The sequence below is a fragment of the Penicillium cataractarum genome (genome assembly GCF_028827025.1).
Source record: "Penicillium cataractarum strain IBT 29864 chromosome Unknown utg000007l, whole genome shotgun sequence".
Classification (NCBI taxonomy): domain Eukaryota; kingdom Fungi; phylum Ascomycota; class Eurotiomycetes; order Eurotiales; family Aspergillaceae; genus Penicillium; species Penicillium cataractarum.
Window position 1 is genome coordinate 1,421,086 of NW_026622743.1, and position 20,558 is coordinate 1,441,643.

General features: G+C 52.7%; 7 protein-coding genes across 7 annotated transcripts; 4 read left to right on the forward strand and 3 right to left on the reverse strand.

Moving 5' to 3' along the window:
* Positions 1-449: 449 nt before the first annotated feature.
* Positions 450-1,301, forward strand: N7496_008161 (uncharacterized protein; the record flags this gene model as incomplete). The annotated part of the gene is made up of 1 exon (XM_056701080.1): positions 450-1,301. One exon carries the CDS (start codon positions 450-452, stop codon positions 1,299-1,301), a length of 852 nt encoding a protein of 283 aa, XP_056553143.1.
* Positions 1,302-3,776: 2,475 nt separating this feature from the next.
* N7496_008162 (universal stress protein) lies at positions 3,777-5,322 on the forward strand (the record flags this gene model as incomplete). Its single annotated transcript, XM_056701081.1, has 3 exons — positions 3,777-4,090; positions 4,156-4,546; positions 4,609-5,322. 3 exons carry the CDS (start codon positions 3,777-3,779, stop codon positions 5,320-5,322), a joined length of 1,419 nt encoding a protein of 472 aa, XP_056553144.1.
* A 1,189-nt stretch (positions 5,323-6,511) lies between these two features.
* Positions 6,512-11,712, reverse strand: N7496_008163 (putative eukaryotic translation initiation factor subunit eIF-4F; the record flags this gene model as incomplete). Its single annotated transcript, XM_056701082.1, has 6 exons — positions 6,512-6,659; positions 6,756-7,141; positions 7,209-7,292; positions 7,364-7,794; positions 7,853-10,781; positions 11,062-11,712. The coding sequence occupies 6 exons, from the start codon at positions 11,710-11,712 to the stop codon at positions 6,512-6,514; spliced, it is 4,629 nt and encodes a 1,542-aa protein (XP_056553145.1).
* Positions 11,713-13,946: 2,234 nt separating this feature from the next.
* On the reverse strand, positions 13,947-15,082 carry N7496_008164 (HVA22/TB2/DP1 family protein; the record flags this gene model as incomplete). Its single annotated transcript, XM_056701083.1, has 3 exons — positions 13,947-14,751; positions 14,828-14,977; positions 15,054-15,082. The coding sequence occupies 3 exons, from the start codon at positions 15,080-15,082 to the stop codon at positions 13,947-13,949; spliced, it is 984 nt and encodes a 327-aa protein (XP_056553146.1).
* Positions 15,083-15,810: 728 nt separating this feature from the next.
* N7496_008165 (NRDE family protein) lies at positions 15,811-16,824 on the forward strand (the record flags this gene model as incomplete). Its single annotated transcript, XM_056701084.1, has 2 exons — positions 15,811-15,876; positions 15,928-16,824. The coding sequence occupies 2 exons, from the start codon at positions 15,811-15,813 to the stop codon at positions 16,822-16,824; spliced, it is 963 nt and encodes a 320-aa protein (XP_056553147.1).
* A 1,243-nt stretch (positions 16,825-18,067) lies between these two features.
* egl3 (putative extracellular endoglucanase/cellulase) lies at positions 18,068-19,774 on the forward strand (the record flags this gene model as incomplete). The annotated part of the gene is made up of 5 exons (XM_056701085.1): positions 18,068-18,191; positions 18,260-18,468; positions 18,548-18,612; positions 18,673-18,770; positions 18,828-19,774. The coding sequence occupies 5 exons, from the start codon at positions 18,068-18,070 to the stop codon at positions 19,772-19,774; spliced, it is 1,443 nt and encodes a 480-aa protein (XP_056553148.1).
* A 429-nt stretch (positions 19,775-20,203) lies between these two features.
* Positions 20,204-20,557, reverse strand: N7496_008167 (uncharacterized protein; the record flags this gene model as incomplete). The annotated part of the gene is made up of 2 exons (XM_056701086.1): positions 20,204-20,293; positions 20,357-20,557. 2 exons carry the CDS (start codon positions 20,555-20,557, stop codon positions 20,204-20,206), a joined length of 291 nt encoding a protein of 96 aa, XP_056553149.1.
* Position 20,558: the final 1 nt, after the last annotated feature.

The window sequence follows — 20,558 nt, forward strand, 5'->3', positions numbered from 1 at the left end:
TCAGCGGACCTTTCGGGCTCGGGGGATCCACCAAGTGCGATGCGCATAAACTCGGTGGGGATCTTTCGCCCTCCGATCGGGTGCCGGACTTTAGCAAAACGGATACACGGGAGAAAAAAAAAAATAAGAATTAGAATTATCAGCATAATCATCAGGCTCCAAGCATTTTATTTTATAATCATCTTTCCCTCCCCCCCCCCATCCTCCGTTTTTCATGTTACCACTATATCACATCCATCAAACACACGGACATCCACAACAGGAAACTATATACAGTCTATACGACGATAATTCCATCACCACGACGACCTGGATCTACCGGATCGACCTGAGCTTATCCCCTGCGAGGATCTTAAAACTAGTCCTCACCGCCTCGTGACTGAGTCACCCATCTTGGCAGAACGAGTCATCCCTCTGAGCTCATAAGTACCTCAGCTGCCACCACCGCCATGGAGGTTCCTCAAGTTACTTCCTCCACTACCACTACTCCCCTCCCCAAGGACTCTTCCTTCGCCTCCGCCGCCTCCCCATACTTTGATTCCCTCTTCCGTCGCCGCCAACAAAAGAAGATGAGCATCACGCAAACATACTACCTGGCTCACACCGCCCGCAAGAAGCTTACCCGCGAGGCTTCCCGCGCAGACCATGATCTCCGCCTACTGGTCGGCCACGCCAACCTGCTGGACTCGTTGATGCTGGATCTGGCCGATGCCGAGCGTGAGCAAGAACGTTGGTTCAACCAGACCGTCAGTGGTGCCACCAAGACCTCCCCCCGCGAAGAAAAGTCCCGCCACATCCAATGGGCATCGACCGTGGTCGAGGAGCCCGAAGAGGACTGGGATCCGGAGGATGCGTCCGACCTGGAGTCGGACCTCAGCGATAGCGACGAGGAAGATGATTCCGACTTTGACGAAAATGACTTCGTCATCAACACACCCGTTCGCCTTCGTTCTCCACCCCCGCCTCAACAGTACCTCGCCGCCGTCCCCGAGGCTACCTTGGTGGAAGACGATGGGGAAGATACCGACTCGGACTTTGAATACGACGACGCCGAGGACCTGGAGGAACTTAGCTTGACGCGATCTCCATCCCGGCAGTCACCACCCGAGCTGCTGGCTGACTTGGACGACTCGTCCGAGGACGAGAGCATGCCGCCCTCGCCGCCGCAGCCTGCTCTCGAGTCCTTCGACACCAAGGAGGCCGCGACCGCAGCCATCTCATTGACGGACAATCAAACACATTTGTTCGAACCGGGGTATTACGTTTCACAAGAACAGAGCACGATGATCGAGGCGTACTAGATTTTACACCCTCGATCCTCTCTGTACTTGTATACACACTCGCGATATCTTGATTCTTTTGTGATACCCCACGCCCGTTACGAACAAATGGTCTGAACTGAACCGACTTTTCTGAAAGCGACATTTTATCAGCGCGCTTTTGCATATCTTTTTTTTATTGGCACCCATCTCCCTTATACCAGGCGTTTATACTCTCTCATACCACCATCTCATCTCTCTGGTTACGGCCGACTTTTATTTTTTGGAATCATTTGCTTGGATTTGGAAAGTGGCCTTGATGTGCCACGGGCAGCTCTCCCCCCTCACTCTGTGAGTGAGGCGCTGGTTGAGACTACCCAAAGCGGGGAAAATTGGGATCCCGACCGGGGATCGTGGAAATGACTCGATTCCCTTCATGTACATAGATATACATTATACCAAGGCAAAAAAATGCATGCCAAAAACATTTTAAACATGATCCTTGTCTTTTCTTATCTAAATGGAGGGGTTAGTAGTTTTTAGCCTTGGCTGCTTGCAAGGTACCCTTAGGTTTGACTTTTGTCCTTTGCCTTGTATCTACGAACTTGTATACATCTACAATTATAAGGTATATTCTACGAACGCCCGAACCAACCACCATCAATCCTTTCCTTGTCATCCTCTGTACGGAGTACCTCCGTAGATAATAAACGGGCATCTCAGCACGACATCCCACACTTCAAATCCGCACGCAATTGACCAATTCACTCCCAACCACACCAGCACACCAGTGCATGTGACCCGTCGATCGCACTGCAGACGAGCGCCCCGAGCGCTATCCCCCGTCCCAGATGTACCTTACCTGTAATTCGTCCCTGAGCAAAGTGGTCCTCACCGCTGGACCGCTGGTAGATAGATCCACGCCAAGCAGCGATAGTCTCCGATCTTCGCGGCTAAGTCGGCATAGTTGGTCCGCTATGTACATAGCCTACTAGCCTAGCGAGGCTAGTGGTGAAGGGGTTTGCTAGGGAGGGAAGTGGGGGTGGTCAGTGTCACGGGATGTATATACCACATTGTGGAGGAATTAGAATGTCTTGGAAGGAATAGTCGAGGTAGGGAGTTTCTTTTTTGGGTAATGGATAGATTAGAATTGGATTAGGGGGTTCTCGGGACATTGTGCAGAGTATGAGATTTAGAGTGCAGATTTTGGGAATGGTGCATGTTTAGGAGGTGATTTGTTGGGATTGTAGTCACAGTGCGGGTGTTTACGGGTCATCTTCGTGGATTTATCGTAGATGTAGATTTGTAGATAGGTATATGGTACTCCGTTAATGTGTGTATTTAAGCATGAGCTGAATCCGATAATGCACGGGCAGATTCGGTCGGATGCTGTGAGATTATCTACATCCCCGACCACGTAAATACTAACGAGTCTCACGTAAACGTCAACGAAGATAGGGGCACTCGTAATTATCGCCATGCTCCGTGCTGCACACTACTGAATACATACAGCAGATTCCCCATCGATCTGCCTGTATCCACCCGTTTAGATTTGACTTTATTGCTGGGAAATGGCGAGCAACGAGGGATCTGCAAACATATTTTCAAGCCTAAATGCATGGCATTGAATTAGGGCCGTCGCGCTATCTCCTTTCCGAGTGGAATGCTAGTATGATGAACCGGGTGACCCAAGCACGTCAGCTGTAATGGCTTCCGTTTTGACCTAGAGTTACTTCACTACTGCAGTATGCAACAGGTTGCCTGGATTTCATTTCCCTATAAGGCGTGCTAGCCCTTGATTATTTGTAGTATGTATGGAGGGGGTTAAGCTTTGGCTGACATGCCGTGGAGTGCAGTGCCGTTCTGGGGTTTAGTCTTTTGAGATGGTCCTTGCCCTAACTCATCCTAAAAGTTCTCAAACTATATACAACTCTACAAACTTTTCACACTCTTAATTTACTCTCCGAAAATATAAACTGACCAGAGTATACATGCCCGTATGCACATACCCGACGGAGTATACATTCTCCAATGCAAATCACATGAACCCATATCGCTATCGATAACCTTACCCTCTCACCGCCTACGGCTTCGGGATAAGCCCCTCGCTGCAAGCGTCACTGCGTTCGCCTGTTGCAATTGCCTGCTATCATCAATCCCAGAGCTTCGGCCGAAAAAAGGTTCCCCCCAGCATTCCCAAAACATGTTGTCATCTGTCCGGATTGATAGCTCTACCACCAGCTTGATCGTCGTCGAACTGCGCACCTAATCCCTCAACTTCCTACCCGCATCCGCACCCGCATGGCCTGATTATTTCCAGCGGCATTCGCAACGTCCCGAGTGTCTTCCCTCACTGCGCTCAACACTCGAGACGAATCTTCGATCTGAGTGACAGCCGAGTAAGAGAAGATCTATTCAGCAGTCGCTACACTGCCACTGTTCCTGCATGAAAGGCCCTCCCACTGCTCAAGCTTACAACTCCTCTTCTCCTCGGCCGCCAACCCCGCCATCACAACAATGTCCGCCCAAAGCTCCCCCAAGCCTTCCTTCGAGTCCGATGAGAGACCAGAGTCGAGCCAAAGCTTGACTCCACCCGCGGTCTCCGGCCATCGACCAAGCATCTCCTTCGAAGCCAACCCGCGCAGCCAAAGTCCGCGCCGCCGATCCATCCAATTCAACGTCGGCAACGCGGGAATGCAGCTTCCGAGTCGCACCCACAACGTCAAAGAAAAGCGCCTGTCATATGCAGATGCGCCGGTCAGAGATCTAGATGTAGAGAGAGAGCCGCGGGCTCTATCTACAAGTCGCGGGCCGTCTCCGCCGCCACCAAAGTATGTTGTCCGCTATTCCGGAGATAAGGGTGGGCTTGTATCCCGTGTGTACTAATTCACAATAGAACTTATGAGCGCGGTGTTTCATTCAATACCTTTGACAACCGCGACGCTGCAGATTTCTCGTTGACTCTCAATTACAAGCACAAGGGGTACCAGAGTACCCGCCGGAGTCGGACGTTTCTGTGTGGCACGGACCAGAATGATTACTCCGACTTTGCGCTTAATTGGCTGATTGATGAGTTGGTTGTTGATGGGGATGAGATTGTTTGCCTTCGTGCGGTGGAGAAGGACTCGCGCATGGCCAGCGATGCTGGAATCGAAGAGGGCAAGTATCGCCAGGAAGCCAAGCGGCTGTTTGAGCAGGTTATTCAGAAGAATAGCCAAGATGAAAAGGCTATCAGCTTAGTCTTGGAAGTGGTGGTAGGCAAAGTGGAGGAGATCATTCAACGAATGGTGAGTTGTTTACTCTACTAAGCAATGTCTGATGCTCATGAGCCCTTGCTGACCGGATCTAGATTCGTATCCATGAGCCCGTCATGCTCATCGTCGGAACCCGAGGTCGAAACCTAAAGGGTGTTCACAGTCTCCTACCGGGATCCGTCTCCAAATACTGCGTCCAGCACTCACCAATCCCCGTCATCGTCGTCCGCCCCTCGCCCAAGCGCGAAAAGAAAAAGAAGAAGCGCCGTGCAGACCCGGGCCGACGCAGCTACAACCAACTCCTGGAATTGAGTGAGAAACGCGGCAGTCGTGTCTTCGACGGTAGCTCTAGCACCGAAGGCAGCGCCCTCAAACTGCCAGGTGAAGAAGCCGCCGTCGCCGAGGCGCTGGGTCTTCCTGCGACCTACTCTCGCAATCACTCGCGCAGCTCGCTATCCGTGTCAGATCGCAGCAGTCTCAGCATCGACGAGTCGGACCCCGCCTATCCCGTCCCATACTCTCTAGACTCGGTTCTCATGAGAAGCCCGTTGAGTGGTAGCTCGGCTAGCTCGGAGGAGAGTGTTGTCGTTAGCGAGCCACGGCGCTCTACATCGCCAGAGGCACCGCTCCGATCACACTCACCCTCCCTCGAGCAAGACTCATCGGACGAGTCGGAGAATCAGGGCAAAGAAGAGGACGCAACTGACTCGATCTCCGAAGCGTCCGATGCTACTGCGAAGCGGATGTCGATCCCTGTGATCGAGGTTTCAAATGAAAGTGAAGAGAAAGGGACAGCTACGACTGACTGAAAGTGACCGTTCACTCTAGCTGAACTATCGCATCTCCGTTTCGTCTCATCTTTCATACCCTGTACTTTTTCTTTTCGTCGCATGTTCTATGTATTATGTCCTATGGACTAAGCATACGAACGATTTCGCACAATGCCAGGTCCTCTTCGCCGCATCATATCACATCATTTATTACCTGGCCTGATGATACCCCCTTGCCCCTTTCCCCTAGCGCAAATACCCCAAGTTTACTTGACTAGTCGCAACATTTTCTCCGCTCTCCAACTCCATGGAATCGCTGCTCATTTTAGTAAGGTGTCTGCTCCTGCTTGTATTTCTAAAGGAATATCGAGTGTAGCTCAATGTCAATCAAATCTAACTGGAGAAATGATGGCCTATGATCCCATGGCTGAGACACTCGAGGTAAATCAGAAGCATTACAGTTTATCGTACCCTTCTATGGTGCAGTCTCAAATATAGAGGAGACTACGAGACTAAGCTTGCTTATAGATCAACTTCGTTACTGTCCCTTTACTAGAACAGCCAGAGTCATGCCCGTTTAGCTTTTATGTCCTTTACAAGTTTACTAGTGATACAATGAGGAGTAGATATTATAAAACGAGACTTATGCTTTTCTAGATCCTGAAAGAAACTTCGGGTATTGAGAAGACAGAGCAGAAGGGGGAGAACAAAAACGAGACCTGAAAAGATAGAGGGAGAAAGGACAAAGCCCAAATCCCCCATTCAAACAACACCAACCGGGCATCAACCTCATGCATGCAAACTCAGTAGAACATTCACAGATTTCCATTTCCTATTCATCTCCGCCTACGAGCCTCTCCCATCATATCACTCCTAACTACCACCGCACAATTTCTACCACACACTCTTTCCCCTTCACACCATCATTAAGAAAGAATAAGGAAGAAGGAAAATATGAAATAAAAGGTGTGAAAATTGTACACTATGAAGGTCCCGATAAAAGGAAGAGAGAAAAGGGACAAAGGCGAAAAAAGAAAACCGACCAGTCGGGGAATGCAAGTCGGGACGGCCATTAAAAAAAAGGAGGCAGATTTCGCAATGGGGAAGCAACATGAACAGTGAGAGGGGGAAAAATAAAAGGGGAGAGCAGAAGATAAGAAAAGGGAAATCTTTTGGGTGGGAAAAAACAATGGGAAAACGTTGATCATTAACAACTAGGGAATCAAATCTATGCTGCGTCCTCCCCATCCTTTGAGGGGGTTTTTGAGGGCCGGCGCTCTGCGGTGGCAGGCTGCGACTTGGTAAGCATGGGGGAAGTCGGGTTTGAGGGAGGCGAAGTAGCCATGTTATCCCGATCTTCCAGGGCGGCGAGGGCGCTATACGAGAAAAAAAATGGGATTAGTATGTTGGCTTAAACGGGGTGAAAGTGGGGTTGCTTTCATATCAGAAGCGATATGGAAGTGATGACTTACCTGAAAGCATTGATTGATGATGCAGCCTCCTTGTCCTCCTTCTTACCAGCAGGGGGAGTACCAGTGCGGCTGCTTGCAGCGCTGTCGTCGCTGCCCCGAACAAGGTTGCCACCAGGGCCAAGGCCCTTGCGACCGCTGCTGCTGCGGGATCCGAGCAGGCTGGACGGGCCGAAGGACATCGGCTGGTTGGTGTTGCGGGTGGCCCGCAGACGGCGCAGGTCATCACTGCCGACCTTGCTGGAAGCGTAGTCGGGGGGAGGGGCTTGGTTACCGTAACCGAAGCCACGAGCATCACCGCGGCCCATAGCCGGGCGACCACCGCCACCACCGCGGTTGGCCTGCTGGCGTTGGCGCTCTGCCTCTGCCTCGGCCTGAGCACGAGCAGCCTGTTTTTTTATCATGTTAGTTATTGATCGTTTGAAGCAAATCTGCAAAGTGAACGATAGAACGTACCTCCTCACGGATCTGTTGGATAGTCTTGGGACCCTTGTCGGCGTCCTTGGACTTCCAGCGTTGGGAACGCAGATCGGCGATATCCTATTAGAAAAAAGTCAGCTTCACATACACACCTCAAAGAACGGATTGAAAGCGAAACGCAGTGAACGTACCATCAGCATGAACTTGAGACGGCTAGGCAGGTCGGGCATTTCAATCATGTGGCTGATGCGGGCGAAGTAAGCGTCCATCATGGCGGGTCCCTTCTCAGAAGCATCCAGACTGGCACCAATAGTACGCAGCAGGTTGCACAGAGACTCAACCTCAGCCTCCTCAGGCACACCCTCAAAGTCGAGCAGGCGCTTGGTACACTCGTGCATGATACGCTCCGTCAACATGCCGAGCTTGTACAGCTCACCAATGAACTTGACGAGACCAAGACCACGACGCTTGGCAGCAGCGGCAATGTAGTACTCGTCGGAGAGCATAGCAACCTCATCGTTGACACCCTCAGGCTTGGGTGGGAGGTTGACCTTCCAACCACGCTCGAACTCCTCCTGACAGCGGTTGAGCAGGTACTTGCGGAACAGAGAACCACCAGTGACTATTAAGAAAAGATATTAGGATTTTGAATGCAGTGAGTAAATAGCTGTGAAACGTACCAATGTTTCCGTTCTTGTCGCGAATGTTCTCATCCTTAATCTCAACGCTCATACTCTCCAACATGCTCTTGCAGAACTTGGCATACATGGGAGCCCAGTGAGCCTCGTCAGTAGCCTTCTCGAAGGTAAGCTGGATGACCTGGCGCAGAGTGCGGCCGTCGGACTCGTCCTTGGACTGGGACACAATCTCCAAAATCTGGGAGGAGATACGGTCGAACTTCTCGGGGGTCATCTTGTTCAGGGCAGCCTTAACCTTGCGCTGCACAACGTCGGGAGCCATGTGTCCCTCACCACCAGGTGCGGGACCGGCGGTAGCGTTGGTACCAACGCTGCGAGGCTTCCAGCCAGTGGCACTCTGCTGCAGAGCCTTGAGCTCCATACCGGCAGTAAGAGGCATAGCCTTGTTAGAGTCTTCCTCCTTCTTGGCACCGTGCTTGCCGCGCTTGCTGCCAGCACCACCCTTGCTAGATGCCACACGAGGAGACATGGGCATGTTAGAAGAGTTGTTGCGAGAGATAGGAGCACCCATGCCAGGCATGCCAGGACGGCCGAAGCTGCCGAAGGGGTGGGCACCACGGCCACCCAGAGACGGGTTGACGGCAGGCATGCTGTGACGAGCAGTCTGACCGAAGTTGCCCATGGAGGAGGCACCAGGGAAGCCACCAAGACCCTTGTGGGAGGGGTTGCGACCACCCATGCTGGGGGTGCGGGCAGACTGAGGCCGAGAAGAGGCGTCGCTGTCACCGACAGTCTCACGCACACGGGCATCCCAGTCGATGGAGATCTTGTCCTTGAAAGCAGCCTGGAACTGGAGCAGGAAGTCGCGGTCGTAGTGGAATCGGCGACCGGCGGGGGAGTTGGCATTGAGAGAGGCATCGGGGGCGTTGACGGAAGAAGGATAGGTGATCTTGCTAAGGTCCTCCAGGAACTTGGCGTTCTGAAGAGACTTCATGGCAGCACTCGGCTGAGGAGGCTCGGTAGGCTTGGGGGTGTCAAGCTTCAGGCCAGCAGGCTTCTTGGCACCAGCAGCACCGGCGGGCTTAGCAGGGGGGCCCATGGAGATGTCAGACGAAACGGGTGTGGCAGCACCGCTGTCGGCCGGAGTGGAAGTCTCGGTGGCAGTGAAGCCGCCCTTCTTGAGGGAAGCGAAGAGATCCTCACGCTCCTTGCGGCTGGCGTCATCCTCGGTGGTGTCGCCCTTGGCACGAGCGGCCTCACGAGCGAGCTCACGCTCTTCAGCCTCCTGCTCGGCCTTCTTCATGTTGATCTCGTACTGCTCACGTTCTTCACGCTCCTTGCGCTCGGCTTCCTCCTTCTGAGCCTGCTTCTTGCGCTTGTAGTCCTCTTCGGCGGCACGCTCCTTGGCTTCGATCTCAGCCATCTCACGCTCGATAGCATCGTAGTCGATCTCATCCTCCTCAACGGGGGGAGCCGGGGCAGGGGCGGGAGTGGGAGCGGGAGCCTTCTTGGGCTCTTCGGCGGGGGTGGCCTTCTCCTTCAAGCTCAAGTCCTCCAGGGCGGCACGAGCAGACTCGGTGGCATCCTCCTTCTTAGCCTCGACGGGCTTGGCCTCGACGGGCTTGGTTTCAACGGGCTTAACCTCAGCGGTCTTAGCCTCCTCGGCGCTCTTGCGGGCAGCCTCCTCAGCCTTGCGCTTCTGGGCAGCCTCATCATCCTGGATCTTCTGGCGCACAGCATCCTTCAGCTCCTGCTTCTTCTCCTCGTCAGTCTTGGCGCTGCTGGCCTTGCTGTCGGTACGGGAGTGGTCGGCAGCGCTGGAGGTGCGGGGAGGTGGAGTCGCAGTAGGAGTGGCGATCTTCACCGGGGAGGGAGTAGCACGAGCAGGAGAGGCGGGGTTCTTGTCGAACGTCTTCACGCTGCCGCTGTTAGGGTCCTTGATGATGATAGGACTCTTCTTGGCAGAGGGAATGACGAAGTGAGGCTTCGCGGGGACGGGGCTGTTCGAGGATCTGCTACCAGTGTGAGTGTGACCAGCGCCGGCAGCACCAGCAGGGGCGGGTTGACCAAGGCTCGAGCCAGGACGGTCAGTCGATACTTGCGACGGGGTGCGAGAGAGCGGGGTCGACTGGGGAGGAGGCTGGACGGGGTATTGCTGCTGGATGTAGGGGGCCTGCGGGTTGTAGGGCATGCCAGGACGAGGTTGCGGCGAAGGAGGGGTCATGTACTGCATGTTCTGCATGTTATAACCACCTGGATAGAAGCCGTAGTTGGGATCGTAACTCGGAGGGTAGCCCTGATTATTTTTGACCCATGTTAGACATTGTTCAAACTGACCGCTCTCCGGAGCGAGATCTGGTAAAGGCATGGGAACTGTAGGGGGAACCACAGGGGGGCGGCTGTTTCCACGGAGTCTGCCAAAGCTGCCATAGTCACCATGATTGCCACGGTGGCTGGATTGGCTCTGGTTATTGCCATGGCCGCGTTGGTTGCGATAGTTGCCACGCCGGGCGGGTTTGTTTGGATGGGAGTAGGGTGGGTTTCTCACAGTTTGGGGGCCCATGTGCTGTCCGTAGCCGGGGTAGGGCTGGGGAGGCATCTGCGGGTGGGCCATGGGAACTTGGTTCATCTGGGGAGTGGTGGGATGCGCGTTGGCGAGCGCCGGGCTTCGGTTCGCTTGGTGTGGCGAGTTGGGGAAGGGAGGCATCGGCCGGCCCTGGTTAGGGCCATGGAACTGAGGACCCATGTTGGGACCACCGCGAGGCTGGTTAGGCGTCTGGCGGAAGTTCGGGCCTGGTGAGTAGGGCATCTGTCCACCTTGGTATCCAGACTGGGAGTATCCGCGACCGCGGCCACCCTGGTGAGGGTAGCCACCACGGCCAGGACCACTACCCATATGGTTGCTCATATCACTGTGAGTGGACTGGGAGGACTCGCGACGAACGTGCTGCTGGCCGGGGCCGAGAGGGGCCTGTAATGACGGACGCATCTATGTGAGCATGCAGTTGAAGAAGAGTGGGGGAGAGGGGGAGGTGCAGAAGCAACAAAAAAAAGGTTGGGAAGATCAAAAAAAAAGATAGGAGGAATGATGCGCGGTCGCGTTGCCGTTCCCGTTTCCCGCGCGCTTCACATGCGCCACGGCACATCACCACACAACTTCAGTTCTGACCCCTCAAAAAAATATAAAAAAAAACTCCAGATGCACCCACAACCAGCGCAACGAAATATAATCAACAAGAAATTTCACTTACGTTGTTATCACCAGTATTCTCTCCAAAGCTGCCAAAGTTAGGAACGTTGCCCTGTGCCTGGTAGGTCGAAGGTGGGGGACGACCACCGCTGGAGGCGGGTTGTGGGATAGGCGACGGGGAGGTCTGAGGCGAAGTCACGCGGGGGTTGGTGGAAGGGGCACCCAGGCCAGACTGGGCCTGGGTGGAAGCGAGCACAGCTGGGTTACCCATGTTGGGGGAGCTCTGCTGGTTGGCGAAGCCGAACTGAAGAGAGTTGGGCCGGCTGGCAGGGCCACCGTTGGGCATGTATCCCGAAGCACCGGCAGAGGTGATGGTCACAGAAGGCTTGCGAGAGTGGTCATTCTGAGCAGCGGCAGGGGCTGTAGGAGCACCATTGACAATGGTGACCCCAGACTGAGCCTGCTGCTGGGAGTTTTGAGATTGCATGGGTTTTCCGTTCACTGGAGATGCGGAAGTCGACTTCCCATGTTGCGCCGAGCCACCCACGGTGACGGGAGCAGCGGAGGAGTCCGTGGTGGACTTCTTCGTGGCGCTGGCGTAGGACTTGGCCGTCGCAGCCAAGGGGGTAGATGAAGTAACGGACGGGTTGGAGGCGGAGGTAGCGGTGCTCTGTCCTGGTTGAACGCCCGACTGAGGAGGGTTCGAGGTCATTAGACAGGTGGTATCCACGTCAAACGCGCAGAGGAGAGGACTCGAAGGAAAACTTTTTTGGGGGGAGGTCGGACGAGGGGAGTGTCGCCGGGAGAGGGTTCTCGATGGAGGGACGTTGAGATGTCAAGTTGCGGACGGGGCTTGACGAGGCCACATCCAAAACCTGAGGATCTGCGGAGAAAAGGAAAATCCCAGAGTTAGAGGGGAGAGTCAAATCAAGTGAATGAGATGACAAGACCGGGGGCAGCAGCGGGAGATGCAGCGCGTGTACCGGAGAAGAAGGATGAGAGGGTTGGTGGGTGGAATAATCCAAGTTTGGGGTGTGTGGGAAGGGAAAAAAATCCACTGCAGGAAAAAAGTTGTTTCGGTGGGAGAGAAAAAGTCTTCGGGAAGAAAAGAAGCAACGTTTTTCTCTTCCAAGGCAACGAACTCACCAACGACGAAAGTTTGGATTTGGAGAAGACAAGTCCTTTCTCAAAAGATTGGACTTGAGAAGGAAAAATCGGGGGAGAGAAAAACGAAGATCGTTTGATGGTCGGGAAAAAAGAACGATTGTGGTTTTACTGTATCGACAAACAGCGCCGCCACAATGACATCGGCGAAGTTGCCCGGGGTTGATCAGAGACGCCTGAAGAAGGCGAAATAGCATGCACACAAAATGGTTGGTTTAGATGAGAGTTGAGAAGAAATTCCTCTCGAAGCTATCTTCTACAGTATCTATACCTGGAGATTTCCCCCTTTGGACTCGGAGGACTCCATACTGGATTGACAATCCGGAGAGAACAATGAAGTGGATCTCTGGTTGTCCCCCCCAATGTGGCTCCGTTTTGCCACGATAGCTAGCTAGCTGTTACTTACAACTACGGTATAGTCACGATTAATGAATAGGTCATACGCTTCAGTGTATTCAGTTACGAGTTAGCTTCATGGGGAGATAAATTCGTTACTGGTTAGTAGTCAGTATCCTATGGTCGAGTATACTCCGACTCAGAGACTAAGCCTACTTGGTCGACTTGTTGTACTTTTTGTTCGTGTCCGATGCATTTTTAAGCCGGTATGACTCAAATTGCCCACTTCAAAGAGACTAGGAGTAGTGCATGATTCATGGGCGTATGCCAGATGGGACTATACGGCCATTCTAGGACTAGTTCTTAGCCGCGGATCTATATGGAGATTCCATTGTCCAAGGGATACGGTCCTCCCCTTGGTAATTATTCCTTCGAAAGGGATGATCCATTATTAGTAGTACTTGGAGGACTCACTGAATAATATCACTTCCGTACATTCCTAAGATCGACATTTCGATTCTTCCCGAATCCCGCCTTGCAGCTGCGCGAACTTTCTCGACATGCAGATCATGCGCAAAATGAAAAAGTCGCCCTCGCCATGAATCGAACCCGCAGCCTCTCGCTCCCTATGTACTTCATGACGATGCTTCATGTACAGCCCGCGACTTCATATCCATACCGCACCCAATAAACAACACACTATACAACCACCAGATCACCTTTTTAATCCTTTAAATAAAGATCATGAATTTTATAGAATTCAGTGATTAAAATGATATAAATAAGGTACAATAAGAAAGATAATAAAAGGGATAAATCCTGTAGGGTAGTTAGACTTAGAAAAACTTCACCCGCCGGCGTCCGCACCTGCTCCATAGAGCAGTTACGTCGCCGAACCCACCGAAGTGGCTACTAGTCACCTAGCGGTAAACCACTAGACAACCGGGCAGGATCAGTTGCTGACTTCAACTGGAAGTAAATCCAGATAACACCTCATGCGATTCCCACCGCAGGCTATGATACGGGTTTCCCCCTTGATCGGACCGGTTTGATTCGGTTATAACTATCAAAAATGCAAGATGTGAGGTATATCATTTGCCCAGTCATTAGTCTCGAGTCCACTGCTCGCTATTCGCTAGTCCCGAGGGAATCCCCAGGCTGTGTAAAGGCGATAATGTACAAGCAAGTATGGTGGGACGAGGCGAGAGGGCCTCTGCGCTCCTCGATAGCAAATGGCGTTATCTCATAAACTCCGTACGTTAAACCCGTCCTTTCCGGGGGTAATGAGGCTCGTTCTACGTATCCTGATGACAAGGTGCAGGTCTTGGTTTCTTATTTCTCATTTCCAAGCTTGGTATCTGTATCTGGGTAAATTGAAATGTGCATCCGTTTTTAGAAATTGTATTCATATCATCCTCTACCCAAGAGCCAAAAACAAATACAAAGTTAGTATCGTTCATATCCGGATGTCCGAGCAGCGTGGTCGGTGCCTGATGAGCCCGACGAGTCATGCTCGTTACCCAGCCAGCCCGATGTCCACCGGCTGCTCGTCCGCCGGGCGCCACTGCGGCTCCCCAAATCCTCGTCGTCGACTACATCGAATGAGGTCTCGCTGAGATCCTTTCGTAGCGGAGCACCGTAGGCAAGATCGTCGTTCTCGGCATCATTCCGACCCATCGCTTGTTCCTCACGACTCAGAGTCGAGCGCAGGAAATCCAGCACCTCCCGCTGTCGGGAGATATAACTGGCCTTCTCAGGGCCGGACATAGTATCCAACTTGCGCTGGAGAAGGGTGCCGCTGGCTGATAGCTCCTCCTCGTGTGCTTCGCGGGGCTTGCCTGCCGAAGCGACGGATCCCAGGGCAGAGCCGAGGATCGAGTACCAATCGTTGGCAGCCGCGGGTGCGCCAGTAGGTGCGCCGGGCGCAGCTGGAGCACCGACAGTTGGGATATTGAATCTTGAGAGCAAGGATTGAGCATAGGCAGCGGGCCCGGAGGGTGGTGGTGGCGCTGGCTGTTGTGGGGGAAGACCCATAACCTTCTCCCGGATCAAGTCGATAGCTTTGTAGAAGTATTGCAACCCCAATGCCTTGGCCTGCTCGTGCGACCGACCGATAAACTCCTCGATCTCGCGTTCGTGGTGGGTCAAGAATGGATCAATGTAGTCTTGGTAGAGCAGGCGAGCTCCCTGAGTCTGCGGTAGAACGAGATAGCACATGAAAAAGAGGCGGATCCAGCTATAGAAGGGGAACCTAGGAAGAGAGAATTGCGGTTAGCTTCCGAAGCAGCCTGTGATCAGGACTAAGTAGGTAGTCGGCAAAGCTATACCATCCGATGATAAATACTGTCCAAGATTCCACCAACAGCACGACGGACAGTACCACCCAGTACATCAGCCATGGTGCCAGTTGAGATGGATCGGCGGAGCGGAGGGCCTTGTAGGAAGCGAAGATGGGGAATAGGATGGTGATCACGGAGCTATAGAGATGGTGGTTAGTAACTGGATCACTTGCAAACGGATAATTCAATGAAGATGCTTGAAAAGGCCACTTACGACAACAAGTCCGCAAAGATACCGAACATGATGGGTGGAGGAGTGTAGGGAGGAGGAGATCTAGGATAGAGAAGATCAAGAGGGGTCGACAATTAGCGGTGGGAGATCAGGCAGCTCTCTCCAACGCGGTGGTTGAAGGGCTGCACAGTTTTAAATAGGGTGGGGCCGGGTGTTCTGAAACATCGGCATAGATTTTCTTGCAAGCTCTAAGAAGTCTAGAGAAAGAAGAACCTGGCAAAAAGAAACAGAGAAACAGAGGATGAGATGATGGTAGCTGAGCTGTGGAGATCTGCGATCAGCCCCGTCCCTCTCTCTCGCGGGCGGTCATGCTTCCTCCGATCAACGGCTCGTCTTGACGTCACGCGAGGAGTCGGTTCTGTTCGTCTCCTACACTAACATAGAGTACTTCGTAGCCGTCTGCGGAGTAATCTCTAAGAATTGAACCATAAACCTCGAACCCCTAGAAGGTTTATCATTGTCAACCCCTCTTAATCTTGCCTCGGTGCAACCAACTTCAAGATCGACGTGCCACTTCCTACTGGCTTACTGGCTGCGGCTCTCGATAATCGGCCAAAACACCCGATGCCCAAGGCGCTTACATGATCGCTACCGTTTTCTTTTCTTTCACTTGCTAAGCTCAGTTACAGTTCGCAATTTCCTAGAATTGTGAACCGTACTACAATTCCTCAAGATTGTGTTCTGCGCATCTCCGCCCAGTTTTACCCTTCCCCGCTTCCAAGAACCTCGGGACTACACAATGTGTATCGCGCTGATCTCAACCGCCCACCCTGCCTATTCGTTGATCATCATTGACAATAGAGATGTAAGTGATGTATGATTGTCAATTCCGGTTACATCGACTAATTGCGATTAGGAATTCCTTCGACGACCGACCTCGTCGCCGGACTGGTGGCCGGAGCCTGCATCGCATGTCCTCGGCTCACGCGACTTGGCGCGAGCCACGCATGGCACCTGGATGGGAGTCACCAAGCATGGCAAAGTAGCCGTACTCACCAACTATCGTGAAGATAAAAGCGCCCAAGCAGTCGGGGTCCACAGCCGAGGCCGGATTGTCAACAGCTGGCTCACCAGTTCTCCGAGCGAGGGTCAGACCACCCACGACTTTGTGCAGGAGATGGTCGCCAGCCCCGAAGCCAAGCAAGTCGGAGGGTTTAGTCTAGTGTGTGGCCACGTCAACGAACCCCTGGCCATTGTCTCCAACCGTTCGTCCGACATGGACCATATCACCTGGGTAGCCGCCGAGAAGAACCAAACCCGTGGGCTGAGCAACACCAGTGTCGATGACCGAACGTGGCCGAAGATTCTGGATGGAGAGAATCTCATGCAACGTGCTATTGAGGACCATGTACAAGCCCAAGAAGATGAAGATACCCTCCTGCAGCGACTCCTTGGGGTACTCAGCACCGACACCTTGCCGCGACTACCCGAAGGAACCAGCGTCGAGACTTATATCCAACAGCTACGGAAAAGTATCTTCGTACCAATCATTGGGGCCGAGGACGATGTCAATAAAGTGGCCGAAGGTACCGCAGCCACCCGCGTGGAGGACGAAATGAAGCAGCCTCAGGTCAACGGGCCCCTGGACCAAAACTATTCCTCCGGGCCGTATGGGACTCAGAAGCAAACTATACTTTTGGCTCGGCCCGATGGTCGAGTTCGGTATTTTGAACGGACCCTTTATGATAATAACGCCAAGGCCGTGCCCATCGGACAAGGCGATCGGTCTTTTGAGTTCCACGTTGAACAATAGCAATTAGCCGGCCACGACCGATCACCCCTGCAGCGACCGTGGCTCAAATCTAGACTCTGACGTATTATGACCATGATGAAACAAACAGCGCATGGGAGGATTCGAGGGGTACAAAAGGGGGGGGAGGAACCCATAAGGGATGTCGATTCCTTGCTGCCTGCTTTGTTATATCTAGACTTGGGAGGCTCGCTTCCAAGCAGTGTAATTGATATCAACTCCACTTATCCTGATTATTTACACAGATTATATATGCTTACCCTGTCATGGACATTTTATATGAGGTGTAGGATCCATACTCGTTCGCAAAGGAGCCTCCGAACCCATTCAGGCTAAGCGCGATTGAACTATTTACCGACCGTCATGCTAAACGGTCCGCCATGTTTCAGCTTAACAATTTGTTCATCTACCCGGTACCTTTTCTCTCTCCTTGTGTCTCGGCCTCTTCCCTAACAAGAGAAACGCCGAGAGCCCACTGCCCCTGGACCGGAATAATTTCCTGGCATTCTTCCACTTATGACTAGAAACCAGTGGTTCTATACGGCGCTTCGTGGAATCACCCTGAACCCATGTGGGCCCTGCGTCAAACCAAGTCGACTCCACACTTTCGGACGCCGCCATCATCACCGTTCTAACGGCCTGCCCACCATGGTCCTGATCCAATGATCCCCGGGCTAGCCTAATATTTTCTGGCTAAACTACTCATTCACTAACTTCATCGGGTAACGAGGCAATGAAAGTTAGATTAACCTATGGCCAGATCAGGACCGTTCCAGCCCGTTCATGCCGGATCCAGTGGTCCTGAAGCCATCGCCAATGCTCACCCAGTAGATCAACCCGGACTCCCGGAGGAACTATCCGCTTCTTAATTGCTCGCAGGCTTAGCCTCCACTAACCCTTAATCTAGGATTCCAGGACAAGTCGAAGGTGCCATTCTATCAGAGGAGGCCTCGAACGACGAACCCACTCCGTGTATCAGATGCTTCGCTAGTCTTAACCGAACCCAATGGTCGACCCTGTTTGACGCCCACCCCCTCTCTCCCAATATGTCGAGCTATATAATACGTGAGACCTTAAAGCCTCTCGTCTTCTTCTTCTGTTTTCTACTTTGTTAACATTCCTTTCCTTAAGCATCGAGACTGGTTTCTTGATCTTTCCCTTCTTTTTTTTTCTACACCCCATTGGGCATCACATTCTTTCGTTCGACAAACTCGACAGTCATTCTCTCTTTTAACTATCCTTCAAAATGAAGTTCACTAACATGGTTCTGGCCGCTAGCGCTGCTGGCATGGCCGTTGCTTACCCCCGTGGCCGTGACGTTGTTCCCGAGAAGCGCAGCGTTGAGAAGAAGCGTGCTACTGGCTTCACCTGTGAGATTCCCCCTCGGATATTCATGCAATTGCTACATAATAATGAGCCTGAGACTAATGGCAAGTAGGGGTCGGTGTCAGTGAGTCTGGTGCCGAGTTTGGTTCTGCCATCCCCGGTACCCTGGGAACTGACTACACCTGGCCTGTGACCTCCAAGATCCAGGTCCTCCGCGATGCTGGCATGAACATCTTCCGTGTTCCCTTCCTGATGGAGCGCCTTGTGCCCAGCAGCATCACCGGCAGCCTGGACGCCACCTATCTGGCTGCTCTCAAGTCTGTACGTGACGGCTTCAAGATGAATTCCTGTGAAAAACCTCAAGCATATACTGACCTCCCTGTTTTTTTTTCCATTCTAGACTGTCAACTACATCACTGAGAGCGGTGCCTATGCCGTCCTTGACCCCCACAACTATGGCCGATAGTACGAGACCCCATCCTTTTCTGTTTATACTCGGGAGCGTGATATTGACCTCTGAAACAGCTCTGGCAGTATCATCAGTTCCACCTCCGACTTCGAGACTTGGTGGAAGAACGTCGCTACCGAGTTCGCTTCCAACGACAAGGTCATCTTCGATACCAGTAAGCTTCAATCCATTGTTTCACACCATTCACTGATAAACTAACACAATACCCTAGACAACGAGTACCACGACATGGATCAGACCCTTGTTCTCAACCTGAACCAGGCCGCTATCAACGGTATTCGTGCTGCCGGCGCCACCAGCCAGTACATCTTCGTCGAGGGTAACGCCTATTCCGGCGCCTGGTCCTGGACCAGCAACAACGACAACTTGAGCGGTCTGACCGATACCGAGGACAAGATCGTCTACGAGATGCACCAGTACCTCGACTCTGACAGCTCCGGTACCTCCGAGACCTGTGTTAGCAGCACCATCGGCCAGGAGCGCCTCGAGTCCGCCACCACCTGGCTGAAGGACAACGGCAAGAAGGGCTTCATCGGCGAGTTCGCTGGTGGTGTCAACTCCGTTTGCGAGACCGCCGTCGAGGGCATGCTCTCCTACATGTCCGACAACTCGGACGTCTGGATGGGTGCCGAGTGGTGGTCCGCCGGTCCCTGGTGGGGATCTTACATGTACTCGCTCGAGCCTACTGACGGTCCCGCCTACTCGACCTACCTGCCCATCCTGGAGAAGTACTTCGTGAGCGGCTCTTCTTCCTCTTCCTCCTCCTCCTCCTCTACTACCACCACCGCCAAGGCCACCACTAGCACCACCACCACCGCTGCTGCCCAGCACACCACTACTTCTACCTCTACCTCTACCACCGCCGCCGTCGAGGTCACCACCACTCCCAACGGCCAGGTCGAAGTCTCCAGCCCTGCCACCACCTCCTCTACCACCTCTACCACCGCCCCCGCCGCCGTCCAGACCACCACCCTGGTCAGCAAGCCCTCGACCACCAAGTCTGCATCCACTACCACCACTGCCGCTTCCTCCGCCTCCACCGGCGGCACCGTTGCTCACTACTACCAGTGCGGTGGTATTAACTGGACCGGCGCCACTGCCTGCGAGAGCGGTTACACCTGCGTTGTGCAGAACCCTTACTACTACCAGTGCTTGTAAAGAGCGATTGCTTGAGTGAGATCTAGAGGCTTGATTAAAAGGGGATTTGCATATAGCTCGATGGGTTCCGTTTGGTGATTTTTCTTCTTCGTGAAAGGCCTAGGTCTTCGCTTGTATACTTCTAACTTCGATTCTACTACTTCTACTTCTTCACCTTTCATATATTTCTTCAATCAACTTTCAACCAACTGAGGAGCTCACTATGCCATATAGTTGATAAAAATACCAAGCTATTTCCTTGAACCGGTCATCCCTGGCTATACCTCGAGCTACGCGAAAGGTCGTCTATCATCAAGAGCTCAGTCAACGTCATATTGCAATTCTAGGTAGTCGTTATCTAGAATCTACATTCTGGGATAATAATCGAGGAGTAGGGGTATAGAACAAATGGAGGGTATGGCAGCATCTCAACTAGTTAAGCCACGCTGCCTAGAATTTAGAGTTTTCAGCGCATGACCAACTGTGATTGGTCGTGCTCTCGTTGATTGATCTTCCAGAGACGTATAGTCCCAGACCACACTAGACCATTCGTGTCAGTAGCATACCGGGTAGAGTATTATATCAGGAAGAAATGTCACATACGATGGTGAATCCAATAGCTAGCACCCCAACATTGATAATTGTCAATGCGCTCTTGGAACGCGTAGAAAAGTAGCGACCCTTATTCAGGTGCAGCCAGAACACGGCAGGATGTCTAGGATGGTAAGTAAATCGAGCAATCAAAGGACAAAAGTTTGATGAACTCACAACTGAAGACACTACCAAAGAGGGAACTTTGCACATA